The sequence below is a fragment of the Macrosteles quadrilineatus genome, unplaced genomic scaffold, assembly GCF_028750875.1.
Source record: "Macrosteles quadrilineatus isolate MER2022 unplaced genomic scaffold, UCM_ALF_1.0 Scaffold_4__1_contigs__length_99947679, whole genome shotgun sequence".
NCBI classification, from domain to species: Eukaryota; Metazoa; Arthropoda; class Insecta; order Hemiptera; family Cicadellidae; genus Macrosteles; species Macrosteles quadrilineatus.
In genome coordinates this window covers 43076313-43100855 of record NW_026542597.1, presented here as the reverse complement: position 1 = coordinate 43100855, position 24543 = coordinate 43076313, and the positions used below count along the sequence as shown (strand labels likewise).

The following is a 24543-nucleotide window of genomic DNA, read 5'->3' as shown; positions in this document are numbered from 1 at the left end:
TCTGTTGGCATTCCAAAGTATTCAACATCTTCAGCCAGCCGCGTATCCGCTTCAGCAAGACGGTACAATTCTTCTTCAGACCTCCGAGAGTCATGTCGATATCGTTGGCGACTGTTTGTTCCAGCGACAATTGCAGAACTACTCTGTCAGCAGTGTTGGAAGTTCTCGATACGATTTGGTACAGAATCTTTTGCTGAACCGGTGCTGGCAACCCTTCGACGGTGATATTTTGCGATTGAGGCACGTTTACCAACTTTGTCATGTACGAATCGTACTCGGGTAACATCTTTTTATACTCGTTCTCCCAATTGGTCGCTTTTTCTTTGTTTTCGTCTCTGAGATTTTTGAACTTATCTATTCTTGTTACTACTTGCTCGAGTATTTTCTGCTCGTGCTCCAGCAGTAGTTTTAACTCTATAGTTATCGCGTTGGCATGCCGGACTTGTCTGCAAGCGGTCGCAATGACCGCTTCCGTCTTAGGTATAATACGTCCTATATCTTTAGGTAATACTACCTCATGACCGGTGCTAAACTTCTCTGGGACGAACTGGTCCACAGGGTTGCAGAGCGGCATCATCACGTCCACCGTGGGCTGGAGTTGACTGAGGGGCGTGAACTCGACATTTTTGTTGGAGGCTTGACTAGCACCTCCTAGAGTGGTTTTTGATTGATCTCGCTGTGAACTGTCCATGTTTGCGTGCTTGATTAATTAACTGTCGAGTGAAACTTTAACTGAAATTTTGGCTACTTCATAGTTTGGAAAACAAAAACAAATGAAAGCAACAATAATGTTAATTTGAACCAGATGATCAATTATCCACGGCTGAAAACAAAAATACAGGGTAAGTGTCAATAACATCCTCGCCGATGGTATTAGCCACAGTTGCGTCATCAATAAATACAATATGATAACTCGTTATGTTATAACTGATGCTATCTCGGTCTATTTTTTACCTATTGAAACATAGCTAATCCATTAGGTCCAACGCATTTTCTTTAAGATGTAGATATAAAAAAACATGTAATCTTTTCTATAATGAATATGTTATGTCAACGTACATCTGTCCAGAAAAAACATTTCACTGTATTTGTAGGTTCTTTAGTAACCTCAACTCTATCCATATGATGAACATTCCCTTTAATGGCAATATTCTTCCAGATTGAAATGAGAGGAAAGCCCGAACGCACGTTTTGCAAGCAACGTTAGCGGTCGCGGTGTTGCTTCACTTGATTGCAATGTACAGTAATGGACATTTGAAGGTAATGGGACATTTAGTAATTTGATAGCCACAACAACGTGAAATAGGTCTTGGTCACACCGAAGAATATAGTAATATTACTAGCGGCTACATATACAATGTAAATGCAAAAGTCTGTGCAGTTTTGGAACTGCAATTATTTTTTTTATAACTGTGATATTTAGTGGTCGACCCGCAACGGTAGTATCAGTGAACTGGATTGTATATTAGGTAGAGTTATATGATATCTATATAAACCCCCCTTTGAAACATAGTAGCTGTGAAACAATTAGTCATTTCACAGAGCTATACAGTCAATGGTTTCACCAAGAAATAATTAATTACTAATTTTAGATTATATGGTTGACCACGCCCTGTATCATCCAAAGTTATATGCAGTGCATGCAATTTTGGAATCAAAGCACGTTAGATCACTCAATCAACCCTGACAATTTAAAGGTACACAAATGGTTCTAGGATTAATTTATAATTAATTGAACTCAGTTAACGTTTATTTCTAACTAAAATTGTTTTCAAAAACGAGAGTGATTCATCAACCTAAGACATTTTGATCTGAAAGCTTAATCACTGTTTAAACGGAGCGTAAACTGTTAAACATTTGAACATTTTCACGATTTGATTTCTACTTTAGGTTTTGGCTTTGCCTCACAGGTTTTCAACGGTTAACTACAAGAATATACCTACTTTGTATGGTCGCCATTTCATTGAAAAGTATAAAGTTTAGATTAAACATTAAAAGGCTCCACATTAGTGACATGAAACAAACATTATTTTTGTTGTCAACTGCAACTAACACTGTTGTTTACATTAAATTTTTGAATTGCCGAACAGGTGGAACTTATGGAAATGTTTTTGGGGAAAATAGATTAAATCAATGAACTGATTTTTACAGTAGTATGCCTTTCATTTTTGTTATGCTATAGATTATTAAATATTCCTTACTTTAAAGAGCTGAGTTTGTGAATTTTTATTTTGTTTTTTTAACGAGAGTACATCTATAGTCTCGTAAAAAATTAACTTTAGCCTCTTACAAGGTTCAGACAGATAAGTAAATGCTTAAAAATGAATAAGGTTCTAAAAACATTCTATCTCCTACGGTACTAATCATGGTTGTTCTTGAAGTTAAAAAATCAGGATGATGTTAATTGACGAAGTACAGTACTAGTTTACTAACGCTAGTATTTCAACTACATTTTTGAGCATATCCTCAACATTACGTTGTGAATAATAAAGAAGAAACTTGGACGAATTAACCAACAAGCCAACTCTGCGGCGTTTCCTCATAGCGGCGAGTTTGGCCAAAAGCTGTTCAGCCGAAGGTGACGTCGCCAGGAAATGTCGCAGTTTAGATGCACCACATTGCGTCTGCGCAGTATACGGCACATGCGCAGACAACCTTCACGGACACTTTCACACGCACACACACACACACGCACAGCGCGTGTCGTTGGCCAATGTAATGGTAACCAACACTCACATAGGCTGTAATCGTACAATAGGCTGACGAAAGCTGCTGCAAAATAGTTGGAGTGAGACCGAACACAGTAATAATTGCCGTGGCCCAGTTTTGTGGCCTTTAATTCAAAATTATGATTTTTACAAGCTATTAAACGTGATTGTGTCAGGAGACAAACAATAAGTTTACACATAGATTGCTATATTTAGTTAACAATAAAACATCCTCTATGTAAACAGGATTGTAATAAAAGGTGCATTTAGATCGTCCTCAGCTGTTACACAAGGGAATGTGTTTAATCATTGACTTTCGGATACTTCAGTTCGTATCACATATTTATGGACCAATTGTTATTGTTGTTTCTGAGTTATATTAAGTTATCTACTATTCAAACTATAATAGTTGATGGTATACAAAAAATGCTATAGTTTACAAAAGTTTGATTCTGGTAAAAGTTGGTGTTCAACAGAAACGGTAACGAACGTCAGCTCACTTGTCGATGGCTTCAGTCACTTACGTTTATTCTAGAACTAAAAACTAGTTACAACCTTAATATGGAAATGGAATACCTACCTAGTTGTACCTATAGTGGAAGCATGTGCTGTCAGTGGCTACAATATAGATATGGAGATAAAGGAATGTTTCATTTCAGGTAAATTATCTATACGGTATTTGAAATTTAGTATTGCTTGTTTTTTTATGACGGTGTTTTGTTGTACAAATTACAGGAGGTTATTAGTTGTACAAATTACATGAGGTAAAACTGTAAAATTGTGACAGTGTAGAGAAGATTACCCAACATACTGACAATAACACTAGAACGGACCGGGTAACGTTCCCTTTCAGTTACTTAATGGCAGCTAAAATGAGTATTTCTCTCAAGAAGCGTTCACTGGCACTTTAGATTATCGTGCAATCAACAGGTGGACATATCAGCTAATAATCTTATGTTCACTGCATAGAAGGTACGATAGTATCAAACAGTTGCTTCACCCAACTAAAACGATTTTACAGGGGACTGAAAATACAGACGTGCACATAATTTTGATTAAAGTAATGTTCTTCGGGATTATTAGCTTATCTAAATTTTGTTTGGGTCAACATTGTGGCTTTATTGTTTTCACAAGCAATCAGTTACTTGTGGCCTTACAAAATTCTCCAATCATCTCAGAATTGGAGACCCAAAACCCATCAAACAAAGACCTTGACTGATGCTTTCACCCCGAGTTGCGGTTGCGACATAGCAATTGCGGATGTTTCATATGTCAGATGTCACAATACTCATGTCATTATAACACGATCAACCCGTCCAGTCGCACATTTCATAATTATTCACTTAATCATCAACAACATCACCGAGCTCATTAACAATTAGGCCTCGTAAAAACCGACAGAAACACTTTCACAATCGTCCGGAGAAATTAGTTTCGTTTTCAGTTGATGTTTTGCGTCGTCAAACTGGTCGTTGGAGTTTGTTATAGCCTCGTATTTGTTTAGAACCAGTAGGCACTGATGTTTTCCGTGTTGAGCGCTGAGGTGGACTGTGAGATTCTTTTTATCTGAGTATGAGGGGTAATACTAAGTATTAGTTAAATATGTGCCAATCTTAAAATGACAAACCACATAATATGAAGTCACGGTCTTTAACAATTTTGTTGGTAATATGTGCAATGCTAAAGATGTAAATTAAGTAGTAGACTTTCTTGTTTTTTTTGTACATGTAAACTTACAGCTTAATGTGGGCTCTTAACCACCAGCATTATGACAGCCAAAAGCCGCTGTTCACTAGCAGGTTTTGATTCCGTTCCTCATGGATTGAAGTCTAAATAGAAGAAATGTAAATTTTGAGGTGAGTTACTCTAGACTGAATTTAAAACACGAGATGTAGAGAACCGTTTAAAACAACTTTTTTCTCTAGGATAGGACATTCTTATTGGATACAGTCCAAGAACTAAATAAACCACGTGAAAAGGCTATTGAGACCACTAAGGAGATGGCTATAACTACTTTTTAGAAGTTCATTCGAGAGAAGAATCTTCTTAATGGACATATAAAACACTTCTAGGAGACAAGACAACTGTACAAATAACGATTCTATCAGAAGCACAAATTTGGCATGTTTTGCTAAAAACGCTATCGTTATTGTTAACTTTTACCCATTTTACCTATAGCAACCTCATTCGTACTTAAAGCGTATTATTATTATATGATAATAAGATAAAGTTACCTTAGGGATAACAGCGTAATTTTAGTGGGGAGTTCACATCTATACTAAGACCTGACTAAGATCAGCTGTTTCTTTCTTGCCAATGATCGAGGCCAGCTGGGTTCAGTTCTAACAAAAAAGTAAAAATCTATTGGCTTCTTTCAGGACTGAACCATTACTCTATGGCCGAACCTTCTAAATAGTTGGTCAGCACTATAATCAGTCAGCAATATCACTGGACTCACCTATTCAGTCATATTATAAGGACACCTCTGAGGCAACATAACCTTTCATGTACTAAAACGCTGAAGACCATTTATCTAAACCCCTGTCTAGAAGACGATGACTTTCAGGAAACATTGTAGAACTAGTAACACAGTGACCGAGTGAAAGTTGATGATGGTAGTTACTGTTTGGTCCAGCACATACAAATACCAACAGTAACTGACCGTGTCGCTAGCACTAGGCACTACTGCCCGACTAACCAGAATGTTGTGCAACTCGTCTCGCAATCTGCTATTGTATGAGTGATATGCGTCAGTCTGGACATTAGTGTAAACATTACTGAATAGTGTTGTCGTCTCTCATACGTTGAACCTCTTGTTTGTTCAAGCTCTACATTTTAGTAGAGGAACGCCCTTAAAGCTAAGGAGACAAAATAGGATAGCTAAATTTCCTGATGTTTCATGAAATCCTTTCTCAGACTCAGAGCCTATGATGTCTATGGCTGAAAAAGAATATGGTGAGTAGTCAGTGGTGTAGTAGTAAATTTTGTAGTACGGAAACACTTACTATCGTATAGGAAAGTTGGTGTAATGGAGGGCCAGGCTTACAAGTAAACATGGGATTGCAGCGCAGCTGGAACAGCTTATTGTGCACAAAGTTGGTGTAAAATTATATGAAAATATCCAGGTGGCCTTATATTGTATTCTTTTGATTATATTGAGTCCCACCCCACAACACCTCTTGATAATGCTCACCTGGTAATCAAAAGGTCGCCGGTTCAATCCAATTGGCCTGGACAACGAAAAAGATCGATCTTTACTGCTGTAAAACCTTGGAAACATTTCATACCTGCTGAAGGCGCTAACATCAAACCGTCCAAGTGGCAATGAATACTTCGTGGTCAGTGAACAGCGGGATTGTCACAGTTGCCACACTGCCTCAGCTACCCATAGTATAGAGATGGAAAAGGCTGTGACAAATGTTGCAACGGTGAAACCACCCGACCTTCCCGCCAAACGTCCTTCAGAAGACTTTCGTCCAACCTTCGGGTCATTATACAACCTCGTCCCTCGACGCTATGCTAATGCTACGTGCTTTCTTCCAGTTCCGACCTTACCGGCTCGACGATGTTATGCGAAGCCGGTGATGTTGAAATGAGGAACTCTCGGAAACAAGTCGTGACCCCGCCACCTTCTACCTTCCTGCTCAAGCCACTACTGACATAGATAGTGGTAAACATTAGGAGTGGTTATTGCCATATCGGCCCCGATAGATGATTGAGGAAACCCGATTATTAGATGTCTGAAACCAGTAATCGTCGTCAACAAACTATATTGAATATCATGTATTGATCTGAAACAATGCATTACATCTCTTCGTCTACATTTAAATAATTTTTAGATGAATCATTTGTGTGCGGCCTTTATGGATAATTTGTTCGCTTTGTAGTACGATTATCATCGATGTAATCTCAAGAGGTTTGAACCCTTTTTGAAGGTTTTTGAAGCATTTGAAAAAGAATTATTCCATAAGTGGTACTGAGCATTGTTCGACGAAACCTTTTTACATACACCACAAAATAAACTGTTTAATTTCAGCATCTTAGTTGCTTACAACCTTCTGAAGAACCTCCGTGAATTCCAATACAAACCGTCGAATGGTCAGTATTAGCATATAAAACATACTCCCTTAGATTTCTCAGCCTTATGGATCAGCTGAAGAAAATGTTATTGTTAAGTTCTGTCTGGTGCACTGTTGTAGAGGTTGTGTTTCGTTTACAATCTTCTTCTTATTATTATTTTGGACGTTCAAAACCTTGTTTAACCAAATAAAACGGTCTATTCTTAAACAATATTCGTCCCCTAGTTATAAAACAAAACAGTAAATCACAAAAACATTGGATCTATATAAATAAAATTAGAGTTTTGTCTGTACATTGCTCAGAATCATAAACTTTTAGGTTATTTTTACGTGTTATACATTAGGGAAACCGAAACATGTCTCATCTAAATTTCTGTCTGTCTTCCAGTCTGTTACGACCCAAGAGCCATTTTACGCGGCCTACTCCTGAAAAACGAGAGTACCTATCAAGTTCCAAATCATTTTAATGCATTCACTGGATTGGCGAGATTGTCTTTAGCCATTAAAATATGGCGTCACCACTTTGTAAATAAAATGACGGACGTTTTAAAACCCAATTTTGTGCGATTTTTGTTAAGTTTTCTCCCAATGTTTAGCACATATTCTTCTATGAAATAACGAACAGCTGTTCAAATCAAGATTATTTGTTCTAGCTGTCACTGATATGTTTACATTGAATGTTGTTTACAAATACCGCAACCATTTCCGATCACGTTTTGAAAGCAAATCCAAACCAATTAAGATTAAAAACGGTTTTCCTTACATAACGGATTTAATTAATCGCAAGTGCAATAATTTGTAGGGTAACAGTAAATGAAAATAGAGATTCTTTGTGCATAAAATTGTTCTTGAGTTTTGATAACCGGGAAATAGACCTTGAATCAGTGTTGTATATTGCTGGGAAACTTACATTTTTTAAATGAGCGTTTTCAGTCAAGACTCGGCACACGACCGACGCGCGTCTACTTGTCCATAGTAAAAATAAAAGTAGGCCTACCGTGTATTTATGTTTTATTCGTTATGTGTATAAGTGTACAGTTCGTGTATGGGTTTCAAAAACTCCAAGATGCACCTAATGGGGAAGCTCAAGACCTTATATTAAGACTGATGATGGCGATTTAATTTCGCCGAAATGCATCTCCTGTAATAGGATACATTAGGATCGACCGGCGGACACAGGTAATTTAGCCTTTTATTGATTGTCATACCGATCCGGAACAACAACAAACGACATAAAATGAAGTTATGTATAATAAATAGTTTGGCCAGCATATCTGAAAATATGCAAACCAACTACTGTTCTTTATATAAGAAGGTTTCAACTGATACTATAAGATCCCCGTGCGTAGAACGGGTACACAGCTAGTTAACACTAAAATAATATAAACAAACTCACCTTTGGCTCGCTATTGGCTAATTAGCACTAATTATAATAATTAACACTAGCGATCAGTGTCACCGGACATGAACTAGACAAGAAAACGAACTTAAAAATTTACAATGGGATGAGAAGTCTACTGTGTTAGTCTGGTATCAGTTTAAAATCCCCAATGACTATTTTGTAACTTTTGCTGAGAGACTGTTGTTTATTGCTGAATGACTATTTTGTTGCCAACACTTATTTACATTAACTGTCACGTGTTTTAATTGTTTAAAAAAATAATGAAGTTGGTTTTTGTTTAGTTTTTAAAGAAGATAAGCTCATTTGTCGTGCTGTAATAAGTCATATATTTTGTTATTGGCTGTATTTAATTCATAATAATCGTCCGTGATATTACTAAGAGTAATTCGTGCATTTAGACGGCATCAAAACTCCCTTTAAATATTAGCATTGACTATTGGATACTGAAGTCAAATTATTGTTTTATTAGTAGTCAAAGATATTATACGAAACTTACTACAGAATTTTGGCTGAATAACTAGCTCACCAGTCAGTAACAGGGCTATCCCATTGAAATAATCAATTCAAAACCGATTATTCACGTGTCTACTCATAAAATTAAGCAGCCTTATAGGCATCACGGAATATCTTAAAAATTTAATAAAAATCCTGGAATACTGTTTTGAAACAAACCTTAACCAATAGTCAGGATCGTCCTCAAGGAAATCTACTTCACGAAATAATCATAACTTGCATTGCGCAATTCTACCGTTAACTTGATCCTAACCAGGAAAAGTCGGAGGCGCAAAGTTTGCAGCACTTTCTACCGGAGAGCCTCGGGCGCATTCTCCACAATGGCCACTCAGTATGGATGTCTTCGGCGTCCGTGGCGCAACTCCGTCGCATAACCCTTTATTGACACACTTACATCCACATTGTGATCCAAATTGCGCAACTTAGGTCGGACAAAGGACTACATACATGAATTAGTGGATTGTTGAGGTCAAAACAATTCCGATCGGATTGTTGGAATTCCCAATTTAATTCGTAATAGGCCTACCCAACACAAAAGTTTCTGCGGTTTTAATTTTAATCCAAGTCTCAATTAGACGCTTGCACAGAGTTGGTTTTTTAAGCGATTATAAGTATAAGACACTCGTAACAACAAAGTGAGATTTATGTTGGTCTAAAACGCTGGTGGAATGAGGTAAGACGTTGACAGTTTTGTCGTTTAGCAACAAACTTATCCAATGTTTTGAGCATGGTCTGTAATGAACATTGTATCTCTAAACTCAGTAACTAGTAAGTCTTACATTCTTACAGTTATGTAATAAATGTGGCTTACATTCATTAGAATAGAAATTCTCCTCATCGTCGTCAGATTATTATTGATTGAATACTTTGATTCTTGACTCGATACATTCTGCTTAGCCCAATCAATTTTATAAACAGTTTTTTGTTGTGTAAAATAACTCGTGGTGTTACTATCAACCATTCCATCGCAAAACCATTAATTCATAATCAATCTCATTCTTTTTTGGTCAATTCAAGGGAAATACGTCACTTACGCAATCAGCAACGGAACTGTCAAGTCGAGTTCGCTCCTCGGACCGTGAACTACTTCCGGTTGTCACTCTAATTGATCAGCTGTTTTTGCTAAGTGAATCGTCGTGGACGACTGCCTACAGAAGCTGCTTTCTCAAGAACAGGATCCATTGTCAGTTTCCGCCAAAACAATAAAGGTTCGCAGATTAAGTGTCGCAATAGTTCCCGGAGTTAATTGAGATTTCGGCAATTATTGTAAAGAGCCCGGTTGCGACAAGGTGTTTGGTAACTAGGAAGTTCTAGCAAACAATGATTCGGCAGTGGTCACGTAAACAGTGCATAATTGACGTCAAGGCCAGTCTAAATAAACACTAATGCGATTATGGTGATTTGGTGATAGTAGGCAATTAGAGAGGGAAAATGGTATACCTTAAAATAAGTAGATGAAACGTGGTTTGCTGTAATCTTGTTTAAGCAGTCTCGGTTTTAATAGTTGCTAAATTGAATGATCTTTTATTTTATTGACGGCAGTGACGGCATTCAGTAGTAGCGGGGCTAGATAAGCCTACAGAATCAACAGTTTACCAATATGTTTTTTTTTTTTATTTGATGAAATATTTAATTTTGTTTTTATTTCCTATTTGTAATCCACGACTCCACGGGGATTTCGAATTACTAAATGTTGTCTATATGGGTGTTGATAATTATTCGTAATAAATATTTCTTTAACATCGTGGTGAAATAAATTACGCTATAATCGTTTAGTCGCTTACTTATGCCAATCCTATTACTAAGCCTGCACATTATTATGCAATACTGTAATATCAATAACATTAAATCTAATGCGTTTTGGCAATGCTTCACAAAATAAGCATAACTAGGGAATTGTCTTAGAAGTATGCTCCCAAATAAAACAAGTTATGTTTTAAATCCACAAACCTAAAAGCTAAAGTTTCATCGACGCATTCAACGCACCCAGTGATAGAAATCGTGATGTAATTAAATCGGTAAAAGTGAATTTTCTAATCATGACCTCATCAACCAAATCACCTCTTTGTGTCTGTATCAACTAAATAATATCCGGCGTTTTTCTGCATCATGTGTTTGCCCCTTTATCACTAATTGGGAACTCGATCTCAAATTTGACAGTTTCCATAAAAGGTGAGGAACACCAATGGGAACAACTTATTGTATTCCAGCTCTCCAATCATTAGTAAGTGGTTTGTTTGTAAGTTTCGCAAGAGTTGCATTGTCTTACACCAAACTCAACACATGCCCAGTTTTGGGTACTGATTTTGTGCCCCAAGTTTCGACGGTACGAGTAAATGGTTGTTCCTTAGGAAATGAGGCCAGATATTATGTAATCCCCTTTTACTACCCTGGTCTGACTAACATTTACATTTCTCTCATTTGCTTGGTAAAAGAAGTAAAATGACAAATCTTACCATTAGCAATTCTGAGGTTTTGCAAATTATTGTTGCAATTAAATAGTGAACATCGTTCATCTTCGTTAGAAATAAATTTATGTAAAACTCAAATAAACAGTAGTTTAAACAACTTTTTAACGATGACTGTAGTAAAATCTTTTTTCGATATCATCTCGTTTCATTAATGCATTTCGGAGTTAGTGATGTTATAATATAGTGTTCTTGGATACGCCCTTGCTTTACTGTGCTTCAATTAGCTTTTTCTTCTACTATGATATTATGTTTGGTGCGTAAAAGGAAATCTACAGCTATAAGTTTAACAATAATATCTACGAGCTTTTCTAACCTTCGAAGCTTTTATTTGCATACCTTGTGCACTATACCAAACAAAACATACTTATGAAAATATGTTACACAGTGACATTTACAAACATAAATTTGAATCCTATCCCTTGAATAGTACTGATACGTGACTATCGTTTTGGTTAGCGATGTTGAAAAATAAATGTTGAGACACGAAAGTCAATATCAACATCTTAGGAACGTCCTCTGCAGTGCCAGGAGCTCTCTCTACTTACCAGAGTCAATATTTCTACTGCTGACTTTGGCAAAGGTTTAATTTGGAGGACACGTTTAAGAATAAGCATAGGCTATTAATTATCCTGGTCGTTGATTTAATTTTGATCAGTGTTCACAGTGTCTAAAAACAATTTAGTTATTTCGCCAAATGAAGATAAAAATGTTTAGTTTAGTTCATGTTTATTCACATATGTTTAAACTGTATCAATTAATTACTTTGCCCTTCTTTCGAACCGAGCAAACCACTACAAACCAATCTGAGTCAACGCCCTCTCATTTTGGACAAATGTAATATTCTTTTACATACAGCCACCACTATCCCAGTTTTCCAAATAGCTGAGATAAAATCGAATACCTTTTGAAGCAAAGTAGTAAACATGTGTTAAACTCAATTACTTTGTACCTGAACTTTTTTGTTCGGCTTTGAATTTTATATACAGTATAAGGAAATGTTAAAACTACAAAAGTTTCGAACTATTTTAAAATCCTAAAACAAAATACAGAAGCTTGTAACTTTTCTGGCCGAGATCAGACTGCATTAGTTTCAACTGTCGATGTTGGCATTGGGCGAGTTTTAGGAGTCATAATAGTTCACCATACTGTTACAAGAAATGCGTTTTTAGATCGGATCAGACTGAAACCTTCGTGACTCAACAGTAAATGATCTCAATTGATTGAGTCCAACCCTTTCTCTCTTGGCGATATTTGCCAACGGGTTTTACCCGTGGCGGAATAACAATAACAATGTACACAACAAGCAAGGCTAAATTAAAGTATGACTGTACAAATTCCAGTAATTAATTCAGAAATAGCACAAATGCACCTACTATTGGCGAGGATGCTTAGCGGGTAACGGCATGGATACTTCATACTTCAAGAATTCGATTTCACCGTTAAGTATATTAATAGTATGGATTGTAGGACAGGTCAATGTACACAAGGAAAATGTCCACCCTTAATATTGTTATAATTGAACCCACTATGGACATGTTTTCCATTACTCATTCATGTTGGTTCACGTTATTTTTATTGGAGAGAGATTTGTAGCGTCTATGAGTGGTATAAACTATTTGACGAAAATTTTAAAGCTATCTGCAAATCACTAGTGACAAGAATTTTGCTACTTACTTTAATCTGTCGTGATATGACTAAAAAGTCATTGGTTAAAACTTCAATATATATTCAAGAGAACATTTGCTGAGAGACTGATTTTAATTGATTTCAAAAAGACTGTTTTGTTTTCATAAGTTGTTTAAATTTATTAGTCACTAGCTGACCCGACAGACGTCGTCCTGTCCTAATGTGGTTTTATGTCAAATGCTCGTTCATTTTCAAGATGAGCTCGTTCGCATGGTTCAATCACGTCGGTTGAAGTTCGTTCGCTACGCTCACTCACTTTTAGGTTGGAGCTCGTTCGCTGCGCTCACTTGACTTCAGGTTAGCTCGTTCGCTACGGCAACTCGCCTCCAGATTGAAGTTCGTTCGCCACGCTCACTCACCTTTTGGTTGCAAATTAGCTGTTTTCTTAACTTTATAAAATAATAGTGCTGCACCCTGTTGGTAAACATATTAACTTTTTAATGCTTTTGAACATCACAGAATCAAATTGTTTAGTTGAACCAGCTGTTAAGATTCTTTAATTCCATTTAATTATGAGTACTCATAAGGTTAACATGGGAAACTTCAGAGCCACTGGGGCGGAGCCTTTTTGACGGATCTGCACCAAACTTCACACAAACCATCCTTGAGTAATGCTTAATAATGCCTGAAAGTTTCATTACAATCTGTTGAGCGGTTTCGGAGTCCATAAAGGACAAACAAACAAACATGCATACATTGGATTTTATACATATACTAGCTGACCCGGCGAACTTCGTATCGCCAGGTTTCCCCTAAGACAGACCGATGGAAAGAAAGTACCGTTACGTTTAATTTTCAAGATGATCTCGTTCGCATCGCTCAATCACGTCCTGGTTGAAGTTCGTTCGCTACGCTCACTCACCTTTGGGTTGGAGCTCGTTCGCTACGCTCACTCACCTTTAGGTTGGAGCTCGTTCGCTGCACTCACTTGCCTTCAGGTTAGCTCGTTCGCTACGCTCACTCGCCTCCAGATTGAAGTTCGTTCGCTACGCTCACTCACCTTTTGGTTGCAAATTAGCTGTTGTCATAAATGTAAAAGAAATAATAGTGCTGCACCCTGTTGGTAATCCTTGTAACTTTAATGCTATTGAACATCATAGACCAGAACCAACTTGTTTAATTGAAACAGCTGTTAAGATTCATTAATTCCATTTCTCATAAGGTTAACATGGGAAACTCCAGAGCCACTGGGGCGGAGCCCTTTTAAGAATTTCGAAACGGGAAATAGTTTACGTCCGATTCGCATACCTACAGAATTTACACACCAAATTTCATAACGATCGGTGAAGTCGTTCCGGAGGAGTTTGCAGACAAACACTGTGACACGAGAATTTTATATATTAGATATACTAGCTGGCCCGACAGACGTCGTCCTGTCCTATTGTGGTTTTATGTCACATGCTCGTTCATTTTCAAGATAAGCTCGTTCGCATGGCTCAATCACGTCCTGGTTGAAGGTCATTCGCTACGCTCACTCACCTTTAGGTTGGAGCTCGTTCGCTGCGCTCACTTGCCTTCAGGTTAGCTCGTTCGCTACGCTAACTCACCTCTAGGTTGAAGTTCGTTCGCTACGCTCACTCACCTTTTGGTTGCAAATTAGCTGTTCTCATAAATTAAAAATAAATATAGTGCTGCACCCTGTTGGTAAACCTATTAACTTGTTAATGCTATTGAACATCACAGAATCAAATTGTTTAGTTGCACCAGCTGTTAAGATTCTTTAATTCCGTTTAAATATGAGTACTCATAAGGTTAACATGGGAAATTCCAGAGCCACTGGGGCGGAGCCCTATTGACGGATCTGCACCAAACTTCACACAAACCATCCTTGAATAATACTTAATAGTGCCTGAAAGTTTCATTACAATCTGTCGAGCGGTTTTGGAGTCCATAAAGGACAAACATACAAATATACAAACATACAAATATACAAACATACATTGGATTTTATATAGATAGATAGATAGATATGACGTGTTTTTATTGTTTTAATAATGTAAACAAGTTTAGTTATGTATGGATTTGTAAATAACACTAACTCATTTTAATTTTGTCATTCCTGAATTACATTTCTTCAGTGATATCACAAGTAAGTAAATCGCGTAAGTAAAATTACAGTGACGACTATAAATCACTAGCTGTACCCGCGGGCTTTGCCCCGTTTTACTTCATAAGTGAGCTCGTTCGCATGGCTCAATCACGTCCTGGTTGGAGCTCGTTCGCTGCGCTCACTTGCCTTCAGGTTAGCTCGTTCGCTACGCTAACTCGCCTCCGGGTTGAAGTTCGTTCGCTACGCTCACTCACCTTTTGGTTGCAAATTAGCTGTTGTCATAAATTTAAAAAAGAATAATAGTGCTGAACCCTGTTGGTAATCCTTGTAACTTTAATGCTATTGCACATCATAGAACAGAACCAACTTGTTTAATTGAAACAGCTGTTAAGATACATTAATTCCATTTAAATATGAGTACTCATAAGGTTAACATGAGGAACATAAGGAAACTCCAGAGCCACTGGGGCGGGGCCCGAGAGCCCGATCAGAATAAAAACCACTTAGTTTTCCTATTTAATGCCTAAAGAATCAGTGTACCAAATTTCAGCCTCCTAGGTAAATGGGAAGTGGGAGAATTAGTGATGAGTGAGTGAGTGAGTGAGTCAGTGAGGGCTTTGCCTTTTATATATATAGATTAACAGACAATTTTAAACAGATCCCCATCACGGAAGGAGGGGTGGCAACAATTCAATTTTTTTTCAATTCAATTCTTTACAATTGCTATCTTCAGATTTAGCTTAATCTCGATGCACTCTTCCTTACTTTTGAAGTAATCAATGATAAAAAATTCGCCATATGTTACAAACATGTTGTGGATTGTTTATACCACTATGGTTGGAATACCTCAGGACATTTACTACTTGATCGGCTTGATACGAATTCAGGAAGTAAACTGAACAACAGAATTTATCGGCACAAATTCTAAATGTAATTGCGATAGCGGTTTGGTTACAGCAATACTACAAAAGAAAGCCGACCGAGCTCTGTCCGCATTTTTAGGTGACAACGCACAGCTACCCAAAGAAGAACAAATTCTATAGTAAATTTCTCTGTAAAAACTCCAATTCGATGAATTGATTGGTGACTAGTGTGCTACTTTTATTTGCTAAAAGTAGGCTGGGAATTATTCTACCGACAAATTGACCAAACGTTTAACCTAGCTGGTTTTAACAATGAAAACAACTAAAAGTTTGTTTTATTATGTTGAGTTAAACTGTTCTGTGATTGATTAGCAAGTTAACAATGTGAGTGCCAGCGTCACCTTTTAGACTGCTTATTAAAAACAGGAAAAAAACCAAACACATTTGTCCTTTTGTAGTTTGTGTTGTCTTCATGATGATTTTTTTTTAGCCTATCGTCCCAGTTTCAAGAGGTTTAATCAACAGAAATTAAAGTGAAAACAATAAGCAGAACAAGAAGTCTCAGCCAGAACCATTAGATTTGCCTTTGTTGTTGTAGCCTGAGATCTTGTAGGTAAGATGTTCGTGTCACCCAATGCATTTCGCCACCTTGTGTGACATCTTCAGGGGTCTCAATGAATTCATCTTCTTATCACTAACACTAAAATATTTACACACACGGGGTCTTAGATAAGATTATAGGGTTAGTGATAAGAAGGTTAATTGAATGAGACCCCTGAAGGTGCCACACAAGGTGGAGCCGTGGTCCCTTAAATAAGCCAAGAACTATTTTTTATTCCTCGAAATCCTTCACCAAGAGTCATCTCTTTTCACTAAGAATTATTTCAACATTTTTAAAAATCAAGAAAAAATATATTTTGAAAAAAATTTTCCTCAAAAAGAGGACAAAAGCTTTGTTTATTCCCGCAAATATTTAACCTTTCCTCCAAAAGGTCACACGAGTTACTTTCTCTGAATCATATTCAAATTAGATAATATTTCCAGCTCGGTATTTTGGTTGTTATGTAAAGACATCGCGTTTACACTCCCCACGCCATCTTCCTAGAGGTCTGACCTCTTCTCTCACAATCTGTATGAATAATAATTCATTATATACCTACACAGTGTAGCATATTACCACGTGAATATGTGTGTGAAATGATGTTGTGAAGTTTCTATTTAAATAGCGGTTTTAACTTCGATTTGTCAAAAACAATTTCAACCTTTTTGAAGATTTAACATTAATTTACTATAGTATCTTGAACAATATTGTTTCACTGTCGTAACAACACAGCGTGTGCGTAAAAATAGTATTCCATAAATTGTGTATAAATGTAGTCTATTTGAATTTGAGTATGGTTGTGGAGTTTCAACGGCAAAGATCAGCTGATGATTGACGCAACTGCTGCAGCGGTCACTGAGTCGTCTGCTATCAGTGACACGGCAAAGATCAGCTGATGAATGTCATAACTGCTGCAGTGGTCACTGAGTCGTCTGCTATCAGTAACACGGCAAAGATCAGCTGATGATTGACGCAACTGCTGCAGCGTCCACTGAGTCGTCTACTTTCAGTGACACGGCAAAGATCAGCTGATGAATGTCATAACTGCTGCAGTGGTCACTGAGTCGTCTGCCATCAGTGACTCAGCAAAGGTCAGCTGGTGATTGACGCAACTGCTGCAGCGTCCACTGAGTCGTCTGCCATCAGTGACTCAGCAAAGGTCAGCTGGTGATTGACGCAACTGCTGCAGCGTCCACTGAGGCGTCTGCTATCAGTGACTCAGCAAAGGTCAGCTGATGAACAACATAACTGCTGCAGCGGTCACTGAGTCGTCTACTATCAGTGACACGGCAAAGATCAGCTGATGAATGTCATAACTGCTGCAGTGGTCACTGAGTCGTCTGCTATCAGTAACACGGCAAAGATCAGCTGATGATTGACGCAACTGCTGCAGCGTCCACTGAGTCGTCTGCTATCAGTGACACGGCAAAGATCAGCTGATGAATGTCATAACTGCTGCAGCGGTCACTGAGTCGTCTGCCATCAGTGACTCAGCAAAGGTCAGCTGATGAACAACATAACTGCTGCAGCGGTCACTGAGTCGTCTGCTATCAGTGACACGGCAAAGATCAGCTGATGAATGACGCAAATGCTGCAGCGGTTACCGAGTCGTCTGCTCTACCATTAGTATTGCTTAACTCTGCCTCTTTCTGATGATTGAACTTGCGGTCTAGACGTGTCATGGAAAGGTCTAGGCATTCCATATCGAGCAGTCCGTGGTAAACGCGGTCATTTAACTATTATCCGTCAAATTGCGGTCAACATTGAGGAGGATCATTAGGTTTTTAATTCGATCTCCAAGAAACATATGGTGTCAATCAGAAGTAACCGAAATAATGTTAACCAAATTCTCATTTAACCAATTCATTATTCCCCATTGAAATCGGGACGCAACTGGGCGTATTTCAGATATAAATATGAGTACGTGTATACAACAATAAGGATAAGTGTTTGTTGGTGTGAGATGCCTTTTGAGAAGATACCTAATGACCAATGACAGCTTGGTCATGTTTGGGTAATATAGTAAGTTATTGTATGTAGTAAGTTATTGTAACTTTTGTGAGTTTTTCTATACAAATCATTCCCCCACCTCTTGACGATGCTAGGGGTTGTTGACAAAATGACAAGCTAATGCGAGAAAGTGTGTGTCAGATTGCTGATACCGTTTATTTAAAATTATCTCCTTGAGTGTATTTACCATTAGGTAACCTCTTTTGCAACAACAATGTTGTCCAGTAAAGTTTCTATATAGTGCCAATGTTACCAGACCTGGTACACTCTAGTGCTAGATTAACTATGTTGACAGGTTGCACTTCTGCTAACGGTTCAGGTAAAGAGTTTAGTGCTAAATGTAGAGCCACACAGTGTACGAGGTGTTTAGCACCCTAGTGTTAGGTCCGCCTACACAATGTGAGAACAAGATCTACTATGTGGTGCTAAAGACCAAATCAGTACGAAAAACTCTTTGTACTCCGCCAGTTTAACTGAAAATATAATATAATTCTGAAACTATTGCAACAGACCAACAAATTATTCGATAAACGAATATGTTTACACATTTTTAGCTACATTTTCTTTTCTTTTTTGAATTTTGCAATTGGTTGTTAGTATTTTCATGTTTTGTAATAAAATATAGGCCTAAAACTGTCCCATGTATATAAACATTTAAAATTAATATGTAATGTAAAATTCTACAATTTAGGAGAATACCAAGAACTTTTTGGAAGTTAACCTACGGTTAATGGAAATCTATTGGGGTTTTCAGTTTAATATCGATCTAGTAACTCGATACTGAAAAACTATGCTCAACAAAATCACCTGATTTATTCACTTACTTTATCTTTCAAGAGTAATGCCAATATGCATAAGGACGAAAAGCTGAATGTGGTTTTATATCTACATCAATGTAAAATTTAACTACTGTAGTTGGTAAATCGAGGTTGATTTTAAAACTGTTTTATCGTCGTAGCAAAAGTCAACGGAAGATTCTCGAACAGAGAGAAAGTGGTTTGGTTCCGATAGTTCAGTAATTGTGGTAGTTTTAACCAAACTCAATCAACGTCCTGATAATTGGTTAAGTCCTTGTTAGGCGACTAAACGTGTAATTGAACAACTACAAATACCGTAGAATTATATTGGAATTGCACAATGTTCAGGTAACAATGATGAAGGGGATTTTATTTCCGTAGCCTTTCCCTTTGGACAGATAAATATGGATGTTAGCAAAAGCTTAGTAGCCTACTGGTTGACATAAGTTATATTTAGTACTACTGACACAAATCAATTTTAAGTAGGTCTAAAAATTTTCTACATTTGATTGTTTTGGCTGTATTATAGCGGTAATTAAACTAACCATATTCTTTTTTAGTATACTCGTACTATAAAATTGGGAAATGGCGTTAGCTAATTTATGTTGAATTTATGTTTTTGAGTAAAACACTATGATAATTACTGTTCATAAAGTAATACTCTCCAAAACCAATGGTTTCAAAACTCCTGTTTTTGATACCATTGATTTTGGACAGTGGTATTACTTTCCATTGACTTGTCGGTAGAAATTTGAAAAGTCCTTATGTTCATTCTTAATATAGTTCTCACTATGGCTTATTTTGCCAAACAGGTTCAAAAATTGCTTCGTAATATTATAATAAATTATAATATTTGTTCACAATTTTTGCATGTATTTTCGTAATACAAATTTCGTCATAGAAGTAACAATCACAGCTTTCAATGGTTTGCCAGAAGAAAACAGTTTTGGCGTCATAGTTAGTAAAAATCCCTCTTTACCGTTGACCTTTTTGCCACCGTCAAAACCTAATATTAATATGAACACACTCCAAATCGAACTAGAAAGAGAGGAGTTGAGTATGTTATAGCTGAAAAAAGCATGCTGATCAAGAAGTTATTTATGTTATAGCATAGAATAAATAAATGCCATTTTATATTACTTCATTTATGGTTATAGGATTATTGTACTCTGTATTAGTGCTTTATCAAAATAAATAATAAAAAAAAACTGTCCATAGTATGAGCCCAGTTGACCTACGAACCGTTCCTATATAACTTAACACTATTAGATAATTTGCTCGTTAAGACTAAAAGTAGGACTAATTATGGTTAAATTCAATAGTAATGTTTGAAAGATTGAGTTTAGGGATAAGTATATGTTAATGTAAACAAGGATAATTAATTGAAATCGATGACAAGGCGAAATGTTAGCAAAATACAGCCATTAAATATGTGTTAACGTCCTAGTAGTACAGCTATTATAGTATTAAGATTTAAGCACCTAAAAGTGTTTTTAACATGGCAAATTATTTAGTTGATTAATAAAATATCCAAATAAATTAACAATTATTTCATAAGGTTGCAACAAATCTTTTAAAACCTTAATATAATATAGCCAAGTCCGTGTTATGTTTACGTCTACATAAAAACTTATTTTATTGTTTATTTGTTGACACGGAAATATAGCCGTTAAAGTTGTTAAAGTCAAACTGTTAAAGTTGTATCAGCTGCATGTAAAAAAACTGGTTAGTTGTTTATCCTCTAGAAATATTACATACAGATACTGAACTTCTGACAATAATGTGATCGTCCCAGGAATCAGCTATTTACATGACATGAGGTAATGAATAATAGTTGAAGGCTTATAGTCGACATGTTACAAGTATTCTATCAATTGTGTTAATCCTGGAATGTTTAAAATATAAAAAAAACTTAAATTGCAATTCAAGCTTTTGAAGTTAAGACTTTGACCCCCTAATACTTAACAAAAGGTAAACGGTCTACTTATTTACTTTGCTATTCACTCATTGAAGTATTAGTCTACTATATACAGAACATCGATGTATACACTATTTCAATAACGCGGCATTAATTGTATACCAGAACGTAATGTGCGTAGCCAGAACTAATTTTAAAATCAAACTATTAATCTCAAAAACCTTTCCGAAAAATCTGTTTTAACAGTTAAAGAATTATGAAGTACATCTCCATCTTGGAGGTAATTGTACGGCAGGATGCCCTACGATATTGTGTAAAACTAAACATAAGCACCACGACCTTCCCTTTTTTTAGTTGAAATTATTAAATACTCGTTATAGTACTAAATACCTTGGAATGTATGATTATTTACAGATCGATAATACCATTCCTACCTACCTATATTGTGCAAGCTGTTGACAATTTTTAATTCAAATAAAACGTAATCTTCGATACTTTCATTTCCACCTTACAACTGGCAACAACATTAGTACGAGAGAATAGGATGTCCACTACGGTTCATGGTCAAAGATGAAACTAAACTGATTAATTGTACTTGAGTTGTATAACGAATAAGTTGAATTTCATTATACACTTCATAATAAAACTTCTACGGTGTCAACAATGTAACACTTCTGATTAGACTTTAGGCTATCACTAGTACTCACTCTGCAGTGCCCACAGATCTCCTCGCCGTAGTCCTCTAAGATACCCGGTGATGTCCTCACGACACTGGTCACTTATTTGGAGGTCCACGGTTCGATTCCACACAGAGGCTAGTCGTGACGCGCTGTATATGTCCAGCAACTCCTCCAGACTCCCCATCTCAGTTTGGTTCTTCACCATCTTCGACATCTTCTGGACCGGCAGTCTACTCGGGATATCGTTTTTCGACTCGGTGCCTGTCATGATTTGCTCCAGAACCTTCCCTGTGTCCATGTCTGTGGACTTGGGGGAGTTTTGTGTGTTCCTGAGGTCCCTCCTGGACGATATCGTCGACGCAGAAGCACTCACCCGTACCGTGATCGGATCCTCGAAGTGTGTCGTATCCCCGAATATCTCCAACGATGGAACATCGGTCTCTTCGGATACCTCGAACGTCGCATTATCCACGGCAGTAAAGTTAGATACACCTATACTATGACTTGTAACCGAATTCGCTGTTAAAACTACCACGAGTGCTATAGCACTGTTAAGCGCAAAATTCGTAAAATACATATTTTTAAATTAACTTAAAACTTATATGATAAAATAAAAATTTGGTATTCTCAATTTGAAAAAAGTGTCAGCTATGAGTCCACAAATTAGTCCCCATAGTTTTCCAAATTTAAAATTAGTCCCCTCACTACCAAGTCATTTCTTGAACTTGTTAATTTACCGCCAATTTTGATATTTTCGGAGGGATGCGCTCGCGCACCGATAACGAAAGTAACCTGACTGGTGAACAATACGAGCGCGGACTTTGCGAGTGGTGGGGAGGGGTGGAGGGGTGCCTTTCTCCCTCCCCCACTATCGCTCTGTCTCTCTCACACTCACAGTTATCCAATAGCTTCTCTTGTCATAAGTACCTGCTGTACGGTCTTGCTTAATCCATTACATATCTTGTTCTACTTTCGTCCAGTTGGCCCACATATAAACAATGCTTCCGGTTTTGCTTTTTGGCCGCTCGTGGTCTGATATGATATAGTTGGTGCTGTAAACATTTAATTTTTAAATTAAGTAAAATGTGTGCTTATTCGAAATCAAGCATACGCCACTTCTAAATTATATTTCGTTGCAGGTAAAACTATTAGTCCCTCTGAATGTAGTTATAGCATAAAAATGCTTGTAAGCTTTAAGAACAATATTAAATGTGAAGTTTTTTGGTTATGAGATTAAACAAGTACAGTACAGTATAGTATTGAGAATTGGTCAACACGTTTTTTTTATTTATTGACGGAAGACCCTTTTACATGCAAGAACATTTATTCAATTTAAGTGTACAATTCATTTATGTACATTTACAATCATTACAAGTTTTTTATACAATTCAAATGATAACAAGAAAATTTAAAAACAATAATAAAAATATCAATAAATATGTCAAAACAAGTATAAATTAGGTTGTTTAGATAAATTCACAAATGCGAGTTTATTGAGGATGCTGATTATAGCTACAGTGTGTGTATGAAAAGCGTTTAATCCAATAGGTAGCCAATCTGCAAATCGAACCATTATCCTTTGCTCAGTATTTTTTCATATAAAAACTAAAGATGTTTGCAAAAGCGATGTTTTCGAAGTAATAGGTATTTTTCCACATTTTTGTCGCCTGCACAGGCGTAATTATCTGCACTTGATCAATTTAAAAATAACTAACAAAATTGTTAATTATGACAAGCAAATTGGAAAATGTAGCAAATGTAATGTTTGGTCTTTGAATTACTTAGGTATAGAAAAATCGTTTAGAGATCGAGCACCATCACTGAAATGCAAAGTTCTAATTTTCAAACACAACAGAAGTCCATAGTTCCAAACCATGGTTGCAAAACAGTTTCATAACACGATTTTCGAATTGTAAATTATCAAACTTTTCCTCCTTGTAGTAACTCGAATTATAAAACGCCACTTGCTGACGATCTTTCGTCATGCCCATGTGATACAGTAAAGACAACGCAAGCTCCTATCCGTTGTCCGTTATCACTACATCTGCTCTTGCGGCGAAGAAGAGGAAAGGAAAGTAAGGAAGTAGGCAGGTAGGGATGGGAAGGTTATGCAATGTCGGTAACTTGTTCCACGACCACTATCTGGTAGAAGGTAGAAAGTAGAAGTAGACGACCCCACTGACACGGTCGCGTAGTTCACGGCGAGGCCACTACGACCGCGAGGCGCTAGGGTCGGATATCAGAATTGTTTATAAACAAAAAATAGTATACAACTACTTAGCAATGTTCTGAACGTTAAAACAGTATCTACACTAATGTTTGCTCACACCGAATTTTTATTGTGAGTTTTCTAGGTCATGTTGGTCACTATCTAACGCTAACGTTTGGTTGTCATCATTAATTGATAGCCTAATGAAAAATGGCAAATGTATCTTGATCCGGAATTGATTTAGCTTAGAATCGAGCCGGCGACCTTCAGATTTACAGGTGAGCGCTATTACCACGCGGCTACCCAAACAATTGTAATCCCATTGAGAAAATATCAACTTAGGGCTTTTGTTTTAAAATACCTTCACATTGTTTAGTAATCTACATAAACTTGAGCAAAAACTTCAATTGAATTTAGCTATAATCAGTCAATACTGTATCAATTATTTAAGATGGGGTACTAGGTGCTTATTTTTTAACACAATGAGTGACATGAGTGAAGGATGAGTGGCTCGATCTTGTAGTATTTAGTGACTAGCCGACATGTTTCTTAGACA

At 36.9% G+C, this 24543-nt stretch overlaps 1 protein-coding gene across 1 annotated transcript in view; it reads right to left on the bottom strand.

Moving 5' to 3' along the window:
• LOC128991896 (O-acyltransferase like protein-like) overlaps window positions 1-22530 on the bottom strand; it is a 67505-nt gene extending 44975 nt beyond the window's left edge. The window contains exon 1 of the mRNA XM_054415167.1: window positions 21806-22530. Within this exon, the coding sequence (XP_054271142.1) occupies window positions 21806-22355 (550 nt within the window). The 5' untranslated portion in view covers window positions 22356-22530. The remainder of the gene's footprint in view (window positions 1-21805) is intronic.
• Between the last annotated feature and the right edge of the window lie 2013 nt (window positions 22531-24543).